Below are 14046 nucleotides of genomic sequence, written 5' to 3'. Positions count from 1 at the left end.
AATCTCCGGTCCCCTCGCGCCTCGCTGTGACATCATTGTACCTCACGCAGGATGACAGGCGCGCGCATGCATCATGTTTTTCAACATTTGACATATAAAAACTGCACGTTACCTGTTTTGGAACAGCATTTTTTGTGTGTTTTTTTAAGCTATCTTTATTGATTAGGACGGCGATTTTTAAACGACATTCTTAATTTAGGGATTTTCAAGTAAAACGTGCATGAAGTGAATGGAAATCATGGAATAAAAATGGAAATCATGGATATAATAGGCTATTTGGATGTTTTTTTTTTTTTTTTTTTTTGCATAAACGTAATCTATTTTAAAACCTGAACATATGATTTGAAATCTGATTTTTTAATGTCAGCTAAAATAATACTTTTTACATACTACTGTGAAAAGAAACTTTGTTTAAACAACAGTTACTTGATTTGGGCACAACGATTTCGTGTACAGGTTTGTAACCAAATTCATTTATTACATTTTAAAATGGAAAATATATTCGACTGTTTTATAAAAATAAAAATCTAAACAAACACACAAGCTTAATATAACACTAAAAAGGCTATTTTATTTTGTCATTTGTTGAATATAAGTTCTCAGTCAAATCAGTATAGGCACTTGTTCATTTCTATTTCTAGTCAGAGTTTTATTGTCACTTCAGGGGGCAGTTGGTTATGTATGATCGTAATTTTACCCCTGTGGTTAATTTTTAATTGGTTAAACTGTTGGTGTTAAAGCTTTTCCCATGTTACAAAGTAACATCCGTCGATTCCACCAGCACATTTAATCTGATTTAATCTACTTAATAACCACATAGCTAATTTAATGTGAAATATAAGCAAATAATAGGTATCATTTTTGCAACGCTTTCGTGTGTAATTAGTGAAATTCACGCGACGGTTGCCGCGCTGCTTCACGCACACATACGGAAAAAAAGAGTACAGTAAAGCTATATTAGGCATCATACGACGTTCGTTTTCCAAACGCAAACTCGCGAGGACACTCATCTGGGAATTGTGCGGGAAACGAGAGGTATTAACAGAAAAACGCCTCCAAGGAGCTGAGATCATGCCTTGAGAGAGAGTGAGAGAGAGAGAGTCGCGCGCTTTACCATCCAGTCCGCGAGCAAAAGCAGAAATGTAAAGTGGCAGCTCTGTGTGAAAATACAGTTGACAGTGATTCGATGCGAAGACTTTTTTCGTGAAGGATTATTCTGTTTAAAAGGTAATTTAAATAGAAAACAAGTGCGTCATTGACATATTGTGCTTTTAAATTATTTTATTATTGTGAGACATACATATGATATTGTTTTTTTAATACGATGCATATTGACGATCAGCAGTAAATGCGCTAAAATGATAATGTTTGTGTTTTCAGGGCGACTTTAGAACATTGCTAATTTTGACTGCTGTTCAATTGGAAGCAGATGGGTGTCAAATAGCCTGCAATTTGGAGCTTTTTCTACATAATAAGCAGTCACCTTACTGTTGTCATATGCTGCTCCTCAGATTTCTTCAGTTGGGCGAAGGCAAGACGAGAAAATAACTCCCCTGTAATTTCACGAGACAAATGCATTTTAATATTTGTTTCTTTTTGGTCAATGTTTGGGATTAAACCTTGTCATGCACTTTTACATCTCCATACTCTATAGTCAGACAGTATCAGAATATCAAAAATATACTAAAACGTGTCGACAAAATAACTACTTACAAATAGCTATTTTTAGAGTATATTTAGGCTATTTATTAACGAATTTAAAAATTAAAACTATTTAGTTATTATGCTTTCTAATTAGACTTGGTTAATAAAAGTATGCGTTTCATATTTCAACGTAGCCTATGATTTCCCCGAATATAATTCGCAGAAAAGTGTCTTTCAGTAAGAAATATTATAAATGATTCTATGGCAGCGGTTAGCATATCAAAGTCGCTATTTATTTCTCCGACATTGAAGTTGCCTTAAAAAAAACTCATATTCATATCCAGATATTTTAACATAATATGATATTGTTTCAAGGTCACAAGCAGACTAAAGATTGAATCGAAGTTATCACATTTAAAACAGGAATGATATCAAGATTCAGGCTGTATAAATCATTTTAGTTTTGATCGTCTTTCATTTATTAATTAACCTTAAACAGCTGGAGGTAAACAAATACTTTAAATAAACGTCTCCCATTTAGAAGTCTAATTTCTATACGCATTTGGCGTTTTACTCTTTAAATTTATTTACAATGTGTTGTTTACTTATTTATTTTTAATTTTTTTTTGCATGACTCAGTTCATTAGTCTTAACTTTATATATTAATAATGAAGATCACGCCAGAAGGCTGTTGTGTTCATAAAGAATTTCACTTCTTTCTTTCTTGATGTGCTTATTAAATATGCACAATAAAGACGAAGGCCATTTAACATGATACCGGCCAGAATACAGAAAGCCGCACACTAAATAGGATTCAATACACAAAGTCGGCATTTTTATTGACCGAGATAGATAGATAGATAGATAGATAGATAGATAGATAGATAGATAGATAGATAGATAGATAGATAGATAGATAGATAGAAACTCTAAATAAGATGTTCTTGGCGTTGGCGCTAATGTAGGGCCTAATATAGATTTAATATTACTGTTCAATAAGGTTTTGTGTCAAGACATATAAAAATCAACAAATTTTTGAAACGTAGTTTTCATGTAACATAAAATTTTAAGAATTGTTAATTTGCAACAAGATATGAAAATGATAATATAAATAATTTAAATATACAAAAACGTTTTAAAAATGTATAATATATAATTTAAATATATATTTAACAACAACAAATAAAAAATCATTCAAACTGATTTTATACAAACCTTGATAAATCTTTAAAATCATCAAAAGCCAAGGAACATTTCATGTAATTCAGATAAAATAATGTCAAAATATTATGAAAAAATATATATATAAAAAGGACCAAAGCAGTGACATTAAAAACACTTTAATTGTAACACTCAACACACCTGGGCAACCTCAGGTGCACAAAGACAATAGAAATATACAGCTCTTATTAAAATCCAATGACATCTTTCATCTGAAACATATTTGGACATTGACAGCATACTATACATAACACACTCAACGGTTACTTCTACAGAAGAATCTGAATGTGAATTCATAGCTATTGAGTGGAACAGTGTCACGACTTCATCAAATAACAGTGAACAGCTAGCATTTCATCCACCATATCTGAAGCTTTGACCTGAGGATCCCAAGCTAATACAAAAAAACAAAAAAAAACAAAAACAGCACATAAGCGGATGCTACTTTTCCTCCTGCTCTGCATTTCTAGCGTTCACTCAGGTATACCATGTCTATTATACACTTACAAATCATCAGCTGCTCCTTTGTGTGTGAATTTGTGCCTGCGAGTGCTTCCCACTATTGGAACTTGCCTTGCGATGAGCCACTGCACATCAAATACACAACGACAGAGATACTTTAGCTGTCTGGAAGTGGCCAATGAGAGTTTTATACAAGCATGGTGACACCGGCTTAGACAAGTGGGCAGTGTGGCACTGGCTGGGGAGCATGAAGTGTGAGCTCCAATCAGGAGAGCTGGAATCCGACCTCTTTGTATCGAGTTTATGACCGTCCATGTAGGTGGGACATTAACCCTCCTCTTCATCGCTGTCCCTCATGGTGATGCCCTGCAGACCATCAGTGGCCGATACGGCTGCCGTGGCTTCCTCGATAGTGAGCCGGCTGTAAACGGTTTCATAGCTCTTGTTGTTCAATGTGCCATCTAGTACACCCTGCAGCCTGAAGTCACGGTACGACTTCTGCATGACAAAAAATGAAGAATGGAGAACGAGTTTTAAGATGTGTTTGTTTCACTTTTTGACTTCTAGTCATTCGAAGATTCACCCGAAACGCCACTCTGCCACTAATTAATCTCTCATTCTCATGGTAATGGAATTTGTTGTGCAGCTAAGCTGAACTTGACACTCTTGTCACAGTCAATTAGCATCAGCAGAGTTTCCAACAAAAACTTGTTCACACTGTATTCCCTTCTTTTACCTTGACAATCTTGATGAGAGTCTTGAGTTGGTAAACATGCAGCTGCTGGTCGAGTCTGTCCGTCAGCCAGACGCACACCGCCTTCATGAAAGAGGTGTACCATTGCTGTGTAAGGGAGAAAGAGAGATAAACCTTGAAGGGACATAAATGTGATGCGAAAAAAACCTCAGCCTTTTACGCAAATGAAAAGATGTGACCTACATGGGGTTTGAAAGAAAAAGCGACTTTTGGTGACTGTCAAAAGTTTCTTTTTGTTCAGGTGTGCCTTGAAAATTGAATTTTGCAGTCGTCAAAACCAAAAGACCCGCAAGGAGCCACTGCTTATCTACACAATAAATTCAAATTCATTAAGAGTCATTACTTCCCTGGTCATTATTGAACTTCTTGCTACTATCGTCACATGCCCCAGGTTTCATTTGAGGCCACGTCTGTACTTAACGGCAAATCTAAAGATGTAGAACCTACTAATTGCACTTGATTCTTGATCTTGCACTTAAAACACATTTAGTTTACATTTTCCTTCATGCGAGGACACATCATATAATTAGTCTTTCAGAAGGCCGGTGCTTGTTATGAAAGAAGCTAGTTTTTAATCAGTGGCGATCTGATGGTGAATATTTTTTAAGGACCCTCTGACACTAGACCACATTGGCATTCATCCTTCTAATTTAATTTCACAAACCATTAGCTCACGTTGTCGAAAGTTAAAAAAGATTGAGATTTGAATCTTTGATCATTCGGAATATGACTTCTCTTGAATGCATAGACTGTGTCATAAAAGACATCATCTGTTTATTTGTGAACTATATCACTTAGGCTGAACTTCCAATGTATCCCATGTAATTTACCTTCGGGCTTTGCTTTAGCGCGTTCGAATTTGCATCAGGAGCATGAATGAAGCCAAACAGCGCAAAAGTAATCAGCAAAGTCCGCTCCTGCCGTTTACGGAAAGTGGGCAAAACGGAAAGATGAGGCGCCACTTAATTGAAGCACTTAGGCTGGTTGGGAAACAGACGACGGTGCCCTAATTGTTGGAGGTGAAAGAACGGCAGTGCATTTCTTCATATCAGCCGAACCTCAGTCGGTAATCAAACGCTTAAGTGTCCACTTGTCTGGTTCATTAGGGAGGCAGGGGAGGGCAGCATTCGCACCTGTGACCAGGCTGAGGGCCACGGCCCCTCGCCGTGCAAACCTCATCGCTCCACTAATCACAGTGATTTAGCGACCCGGACAAACAGACCGCAGCCTGCAAGGGCATGCAGTGACTGATTTTCCCATTTCCTTCAACATATCCACAACACAACAATCGGCAGCTTGATGTACAGCATATTGTTCTTAAGAAGAAGCGTTGAAATATATTCACGGCTGAACTTTTAGCCATCCAGAGATTCGAATTAGATTACCGTACATGCTTCGCAACAGACTGACAGATTGGATGTTTGGAGTTGTAACGCACACACAGGCTGCTTGATGAGGAAGCTTCTGTGCTGACACACACGGCGACCCGTCTCTGGGCTCGCTCTCGGTGCATGACTGTGCGCATGTGACACACATTAGGGACTGCTGGTGTACAGGCCACCTCCATCCTGCCCGCCGGTCTCCACTGGAGGCCTCGGCAAAGGTCTAATAAATCAAGAGGAGACATAAAACACTGCATCTCTCCAATCTGGCGCGGAATAGAACGTTTTTCAAAGGCAATCTGCTCAAGATTTAAAGGGGAGAGGATTGTGTGTACACTCTCTCGAGTGTTTGAGTCTTTCCATAGATCTGCTGTCTCCGAAAGTGGCTTGGAAGGATGAGCAGTGTGTTCTAAACAAAATTAAGGAGCAAGACGTACACGTTGGTGCCTTCTAGCTCTCTCTCTCTCAATGTTGTTTGAGAGTAAACGGGTCAACAGGAGCCCCGGGTGAGTGCTCAGACACTGGAAGTGGTCACAGTGGGCTGATGAGTGCTCTTGGTGAGGCCTCATTGCCTCTCGCTACAAAAACTTTCTCCACCCCTTTTCACCTCCCTCTGCTCTGGCTTCACAATAGCCACTGCTCGGCAGGGACGCGGTTGGAAAAGAATAAAAAAAAAAGAAAAAGGAACAGGGAGAAATGCTGGAACATTCATTCTCCTGAAATCCTTGTTTGAAGTAATTCTGCTGCGTTTCAGTTGATCTGCAGACTTATTATAGAAATGGTGTCTGGAAAGGGTAATATGCTCTCTGAAGATCTGGAAGAAACTTACGTCAAAGATTTTCTCAGTGTACATCTCGTCATTCACACGGTCTCGCAGAATGTCCTGGTTCTGCCTTACAAAAGTGATGTAGGTATCTGCTAGATCCATACCAGGTTTCTGTTAAAAAGGACAGATTTAAAATCAAATATGGCCAGAAAGCATGCTTACTAATAATGTTAAACAGATAGTTCATCATTACTTCTGTCGAATGTAAAAGAAGATATCTGGAAGAAAGCTGAAAACCTGAAACCATTTACTTACTGTAGATCCAATCCCAATTCTAGCCCTTAGCCCATCCCCCTCGTTTTGCGCGTTAACATGAATGAGTAGGGGTGTCCCAATTCTATTTAGCTTGAAGGCGTAGGGCTAAGGGGAGTGGCTAGATACCCCTTGAAACAGCTAATTTTTTAGGACCACACTCGAAACCAAGGGGTGCGAAAATTTCCCAGAATATGGAAGGAGATGAACAAATTTGTATTTTTTGTCATTATTATGAATTTTTACAACAAACAAGCACGTTTTAATACATTCATAATGGCGTTCTTGTTTAACCATCATGGTTTAAAAAAAAAATTTAAATGCAAAATTTCACAATCATTTACAATCACATTTACAATCCAATCCCACAACATTCTGTCATTTGAAGACACTTGAATATCCTGTCAGAGAAGTGTAGTGGCTGGGAATGGGCTTTTTACAGTGTCTGCTATAATGTTAATGTTGTTTTCGTGCATTTACATAGATTAATATGTCCACGATGTAAATGCACAGTACAGTTAAGATCTTATTGCCACATTATATCGTTAGGATAACATGATATCGTTGCCAAAAAATAACGCAAATGGAACAACTACAGCAGTCGCCGTCATCCATCTCATATGAAGAAAGAGATTGCGATGACATATGATGATGTGTACAGGTGCTAGTGGTGTCCCATTTCTTAGGGATACATTTTGAAGCCCTTCCCTTTCACACTCTGTTTCAAGGGCCAAGGGGAAGGGGTGCAAAAAAAGAATTGGGATTGGGCCTTATAGTGTTTGTAGTTCCAACTATAGAAGTGAACGGTTACAGATTTTCAGCTTTCTTCAAAATGTCAGTGTTGAAGAAACGTTTGGAACCACTTGATGGTAAGCAAATAGTGAGTCGATTTTCACTTTTGGGTGAACTATCCCTTTAACACATTCAAACTCTTGCGCTCATAAAGGTGTACTAAGTGAAATCCAAAGAAAAGTCTATTTTGACTATTTATAAGACCATCAGTGGCTAAAATAATCTGTTTTACTCTAAATAAGGGTGGGCCTCTCCTTCATGGTGGTGGCCATTTTGAGATCACATTACCAGCAGAGTCTCATCAACTTATTTCTTATTGCGCAATGTTTACGTATGCCAGTTCATTTATCTAATTACGTTTTTATGATTTAGTGCCCACTCACACCAAGAACAATTATAAAGTTATAAAAATATATATTTTTAATTGCAGGAGATCAAGGAACTATTCTGATTATGACAACAGCATTGAAATTATCATTTATTTTTGACAATTGATTTCCCATCTGACATATCTACAGCACATGCTTATAATAAACAGAACATTAATGTAATTTGATGTGCGCACTAATAGTTATTATTCTGTGTTAATGTGCATTTGCTATTTATTCTTTTTCATAAAAGTGACAGAGATGAGACAGATTGATATTGTTAATAATAAATGAATTATGCTACATTAAGTTGTATCAAATTGGCAAAACCAACAAAAATGGCTTAGTACACCTTTTATTCAACCACTACTTTCTTTGTATGCAAAGGTGAGCAAATTCAACACCAAGATCAAGCACGTAAACCAAAACACTGACAGCCAACACCAGCAGTTTTACCTCTTAAAAGATTTTGGGAAAATGTTTTATGGAAAGAAAAAAAAAACAAATCACATGTAAACTTATTTATAAGAAAGAAGCAAAAAGCACCTGCGACACTTACACCCTTTTAAAAGCAATCCTTTTACCTGTGAAAAAACATTTCTATTTGCACTGGGGCTGTTAAAACTGGGAAAAAATGTCCTAATAGAGCTGTAATTGCTGCGACACGTTTCCCACCCATGACTCAAGGCCTGATGTCGCTCGAGGGCTTGAACATCAGAAAAAAAAAACCTTTTTATAAGATGGCAAAGAGACACCTGAATTTCAACCTCCTGTTCAGTCCTCTCTTCCTGTCAGTTTGTCTGTCGGTCATATGACACAAAGAGGGTCCTATATGTGACACTAGCAGAAGCTGAAGCTACTTTGAAACTGTGGCTTGCCAAACAAACTCATCTAAATCACACTGATTTATTAAATAACATGCAGTATTAATAAGCATGTTAAAATTAGCATACTGCACTGCACTTCATAGTTAGACCTTTGTCTCTTTTCTACTCCAAATATCTAAAAGTCTTAAATCAAGCAGATTTTTCTAGACAAGCAAAACTTGTTGTTTTAAGAAATATTACATCAAAATTAAGTGAGCTTTTCATTAAAACAAGCAAAATAATCTGTCAATGGGGGAAGCAGTTTAATCTTATGTCAAAATGAAAAGCAATGTTATTTTGAGTAACTTATTGGCAGATTAAATAGCTTTTTATGTAAGGAAAAACTAAATTTTGGCATATTATTTCTTAAAACAAAGTAATTTTTTTTGCTTGTTTAGAAAATGTTTCTAGATTTAAGGATGTTTAGATTTTTAGACAAAAAAAAGACAAAACATCTAAATAAGAAAAGCATTATTATTATTTTTTTGCATTGTGGAAGACTAAAAACAGTAATAATGCTGAAAATTCCACTTTGCCACCACATGACTAAATAAATATTTAAAAGAAAACAAAATGGAAAACAACTATTTTAAATTATATTGTAAAATATTGTTTTTACTATATTAGTATCATTTAGATAGATAGACAGTTAGATAGATAGACAGACAGACAGACAGACAGACAGACAGACAGAGATAGATAGATAGACAGACAGATAGATAGACAGACAGACAGACAGAGATAGACAGACAGACAGACAGACAGACAGACAGACAGACAGACAGACAGACAGACAGACAGACAGACAGACAGACAGACAGATAGATAGATAGATAGATAGATAGATAGATAGATAGATAGATAGATAGATAGATAGATAGATAGATAGATAGATAGATAGATAGATAGATAGATAGATAGATAGATAGATAGAGGATTGCATTTCTTAGCTCCTAATGTCGCTAGTTAACACTTATTTTTCCCAGCACATCCCATAACTTATATCAACCTCTGATAAAAATATCAACCTCTACCAAATGGTTGATATGTTAGTTTAAGGTAAACGTACAGGGATTAAAACTCTGTTTCTGTATCCTATGACTAATCCAAGAGTAAGACCAATTTATTTCAAACAAATTTCAAACAAAATCAAAATAAAACATTTGAATACTAAATCATCTTTATCATTATATTTATATCATTTAACACAGTTTCTTGTTTTTTTTTGTTTTTACAATAAAACCAAAATCAAGTGTAGTAGTTAAACATTTAAATGTTCATTATGAGTTATAAAATTATATATAATTTATAGTGCTCAACATATATAAGTACACCACTCACAAATCTATCTTTTAAGTTATTATTTTTTTAAATAAGAAGCTATATAATATTATATCTGGAGCTTATCGATCAAAATAGCTTATGATAGCAGTCTAAAAACAAGTACACCCAAAATTATGTTATAGAAAAACATTAAATACAAACTTTAAAAAGAGGAAAAATCAAGAGAAACAAAATAATTGAAAAATTTAGTTGAAATATTGAACGTTGCAATTGTTATTTTGTTTGCTTGAATTTAACTTGTATTATTTTTCTATTTCTAAATATTTTTGGTGACTAAAATATTATTTTAATAAATATATCTGTTTTGTTTAAATGCACCAAAATACATTACCTATATTCACTGAGAAATAATCGTTTTCAAAATGGGGTGTACTCAGTTATGCTGAGCACTGTATATCCCAAATTTTACTCACTTTTTAAAGTAAAAAGCTATTTAAAATTTATCATTTGATTGAACTGCCAAATACACCTAATAGAAAAAAAAATTTACACACAAGTAGAATTACAAAATCTGTCTCTGGGGTGGTACCTTTTAAAAGACATACATTAGTACCTTCAGGATTCACTTTTGTACCTTTGAAGGTTCAATTTTGTATCATTAATGTACTGTAAGGTACTTTTTACGACCTGTTAGGAACAAAAAGACCTGTTAGGAACAAAAAAAGTACCTTTTGAAAAGGTACTGTTCCAGTGACAGATTTTGTACTTTTATTTCTGAGAGTAGGAGCTGAAACAGTGGTCATTCGACAAAATATTCTAATGTTGAAAAAAGTGAATACAGATGCAGTAAATATTTCATTGCAATTTAAAATACAGCAATTTTGTTTTGAAACGGGCATTCCAGCATACAAATGAAAGGACTTCTTATCCAGTTATCTGATCATTTTTACTCAACAGTAAAGCTGCATGCGCAACTTGTTGTTAAAACAAGCTTGTTCCCATAAAGCTGCATTATTTTGAAAACAGCAAACTGTCACGCAACTAAAACAAGTTAAGTAGCGTCACTAATTATAGTTAACAACTCACCGACACCTTTCATTCAGCACTCAGCGGACAGAAGAACCTCCTGACCACATCCACACTTAGCCATGAATTTACAGCAAATACGACTGGGTTTTTAAAAGGGCTTTGTATCATCTCAATTAAGAGGGCTTCAGGGGTCTTCACAGATATTTATTACAGCAGAATGAAGAAAAATGCCTCTCCTGTGCTAAATCAAACATACACTGTAAAAAAATCTTGCTGACTTTTTTTAGTTGAATCAAATGAACTTTTCTTGTCATCTCAACTTATATCAATGAAACTTATTAAAATATTGAGTTAGACTTTGTATAGCTTATAAAATTCTAACTTTATTAGATAAAAGAGAAAATTGTGCTTTTTGGGGAAAGAAATCTAGTGCAAGCACAGTTTTAAAGTAAAAAACAATGAAGTTTGTAATTAAGAATCTTATAATAATAATAAAGTTTGTAAATTGTAAGTTTGTCCTGAACATCAAAAACAGGTACTGCTCAAAATTAAATCAATATTTCAATTCAATTCAAGTTTTTATTTGTATTAGCATACCGCACAGCCCTTTTTAATTAGATTTTTATCTCATTTCTAGTCTAAATATCTAAAAGGTTTTAAATCAAGCAGATTTTTCTAGACAAGCAACACAAACTGTGTTGTTTAAAGAAATAATATGTCAAAATTAAGTGAGTTTTTCAATAAAACAAACAAAATAATCTGCCAAAAACTAGAACATTTTGTTTACCCCTTTTACAATAATTATTATTTCAAAGAACATTTACAAAATTAAGATAGGAAATTGATAATGTCACAGACATACAAAACATTCAGTCAAATGTAGTTTTTAAAAACAAGCACAAGCATGCTTTTGAAGCAAATCAAATAATTTGTTAGTTTTTCTTCCAGTTTGCCTGACTTTTTTTTGTACTGCTGCTATTATTTTAGATGCCCTAAAGCTGCAAATGCAAAAACAACAGGCAACACATTAATTTTACAGCAGTTCCTAATTTTCTTAAAAACAATAACAAGAGGTAATCTGTTAAAAAAGACATATCTTGTCAGAAATATACAAAATATTCAATCAAGTGTATAGAAAAAGGGAGCACAAGCCTAGAAAGGAATATGTTCAAGAAAAATGGGAAAATATATAATAGGGATGTCTCGATCAGCTTTTTTTGTCTTTGAGTCCTAGTCATTTGATTTTGAGTATCTACTGATACCAAAACCCAATTCAATACTTCTATAACACAAAAAAATAAAAATAAAAATAAATAATAATAATAATAATAAACAAGAGCGAAGAAGCAGAACCAGGATGTTTCTCATTTTTTGACCTAATTCACCTTATTTTAACATTCAACAACTCCGTTGACCAACAGCGCACTTCTGTAAGGTTGCTTGAACAATCAAGTTGGACTTTTGGACTTTAGTGCAACAGTAAATATAAAAAATCTAATATAAAATCAAATATCATCTAAACTTAAAATACCCGACAGGCAATCCCAGGTTTACTTATTTCACAGTTTGCTTTGGCCATGTTGTCGTCATCAACTTTATATAACAGACATACTCGTGCTTTCCGATTCAAGCTGCTTCCATGTTCTACTTTGCCGACATTTAACCAGTGTCTCTGCAACAAAGTCATGTCATGCCGCACATGCTGCTCTTTCTGTGTGAAGTAAAGAAAGAGGTCTAGCCTCTGTGCCACCTCATAATTATAGATGTGTTTAAAAATAATGAGAATAAATACAGTACACATATATATTCGAGTCCTGATTGGGAGGTAACATCCGATTTTGTTCGAGTCTGAAACTGTGTGATCGAGCCTGATTTCGGATCGCATGACTGGATCTGGACATCCCTAGAAATCTCATTATTTTGGATGTAGAATGGTTGAATGTGTAGATTTACGTCAAAATGTACAAACTCAGATATGTGGACAGAATTTGGATGGAAATGTCTTAATAAGATTTTTCATCACGCCAAAACAAAGAGCATACTTCACAGAAAAGGACACTAAAGTGCTAGAGACAATGCGGGTCTCAAAAACCTAATCCCTGGCATATTTTTTTGGGAATGTCCAGTAATAAAACAATTTTGGGAAGAAGTACATGGAGTAATAATATTACACTTTCAATTCATGGTTATTTGTTTTGGAAGCTTTGATATCCAAATAAGTAAATCTAAAAAATACTTGATATTTTAATAGGTGCAAAGCTGTGTGGTCAACTGAAATCGAATTGCAGTTTGAAACGTTGTGATAAGTTAATCACAAGAGAGTGCAATATAAAATATATATACAGTTGAAGTCAGAATTATTAGCACCAATTTAATTATTTTTTTCTTTTTTAAATATTTCTCAAATGATGTTTAACAGAACAAGGACGTTTTCAGAATGTCTGATATTTTTTCTGGAGAAAGTCTTAATTGTTTTATTTCGGCAAGATAAAAAGCAGTTTTAAAAAATTTTTTAAAAGCCATTTTAAGGACAAAATTATTAGCCCCTTTAAGGTATAAATTTTTTGATAGTCTACAGAACAAACCATCGTTATACTATTATTACCCTAATTACCCTAACCTGCCTAGTTAACCTAATTAACCTAATTAGGCCTTTAAATGTCACTTTAAGCTGTACAGAAGTGACCTGAAAAATATCTAGTAAAATATTATTTACTGTCATCATGACAAAGATAAAATAAATCAGTTATTAGAAATCAGTTATTAAAACTATCATGTTTAGAAATGTGCTGAAAAAATCTCTTCATTAAACATAAATTAGGGAAAAAATAAACAGGGAACTAATAATTCTGACTTCAACTGTATGTATATATATATATATATATATATATATATATATATATATATATATATATATATATATATATATATATATATATATATATATATATATAGTTAGGCGATATTTTATTTAAACTACTTTTATTCTAGCCGAAATGAAACAAATAAGACTTTCTCAAGAAGAAAAATTATGATCAGACTTTAAAATATAATTCTGACTTTAATTGGTATTATTGATGTTTAGCCATTTCATTGCTATTTTCATTCATTTTATTTTATGAAACTTTTGTATTTTGTTCTATTTCTTTATAGTTTATAAAAAAAA

The 14046-nt window shown here is 34.2% G+C and overlaps 1 protein-coding gene and 1 long non-coding RNA gene across 21 annotated transcripts in view; one reads left to right on the top strand and one right to left on the bottom strand.

Moving 5' to 3' along the window:
* Positions 1-14046, top strand: part of LOC147837863 (uncharacterized) — a 39819-nt gene that overhangs the window by 6607 nt on the left and 19166 nt on the right. The window contains exon 1 of one of the 2 annotated variants that reach the window (XR_015526625.1): positions 1381-1531. The exons of the other annotated variant lie outside the window; for it this stretch is intronic. This is a non-coding gene — a long non-coding RNA (uncharacterized LOC147837863). Of the gene's footprint in view, positions 1-1380; positions 1532-14046 lie in introns of those variants that run through there. 2 annotated transcript variants of the gene reach the window in all.
* The window catches only part of cadps2 (Ca++-dependent secretion activator 2), a 350912-nt gene continuing 339834 nt past the window's right edge, over positions 2969-14046 (bottom strand). For all 19 annotated transcript variants that reach the window (XR_015526569.1, XR_015526568.1, XR_015526570.1 and 16 more), the window contains 3 exons: positions 6293-6400; positions 4064-4168; positions 2969-3825 (listed from right to left, as the gene is read on the bottom strand). Coding sequence is in view for 14 of the 19 variants with exons in the window: in XM_087312412.1 (XP_087168538.1) it covers positions 3655-3825; positions 4064-4168; positions 6293-6400 (384 nt within the window). In the remaining 5 variants the exon portion in view is untranslated. The remainder of the gene's footprint in view (positions 3826-4063; positions 4169-6292; positions 6401-14046) is intronic.

This window comes from Danio rerio, chromosome 25 (genome assembly GCF_052040795.2).
Source record: "Danio rerio strain M-AB ecotype USA chromosome 25, GRCz13ab, whole genome shotgun sequence".
Lineage (NCBI taxonomy): Eukaryota > Metazoa > Chordata > Actinopteri > Cypriniformes > Danionidae > Danio > Danio rerio.
Note: the sequence above shows the minus strand (reverse complement) of the source record. Positions and strands in the feature narration are given on the sequence as shown.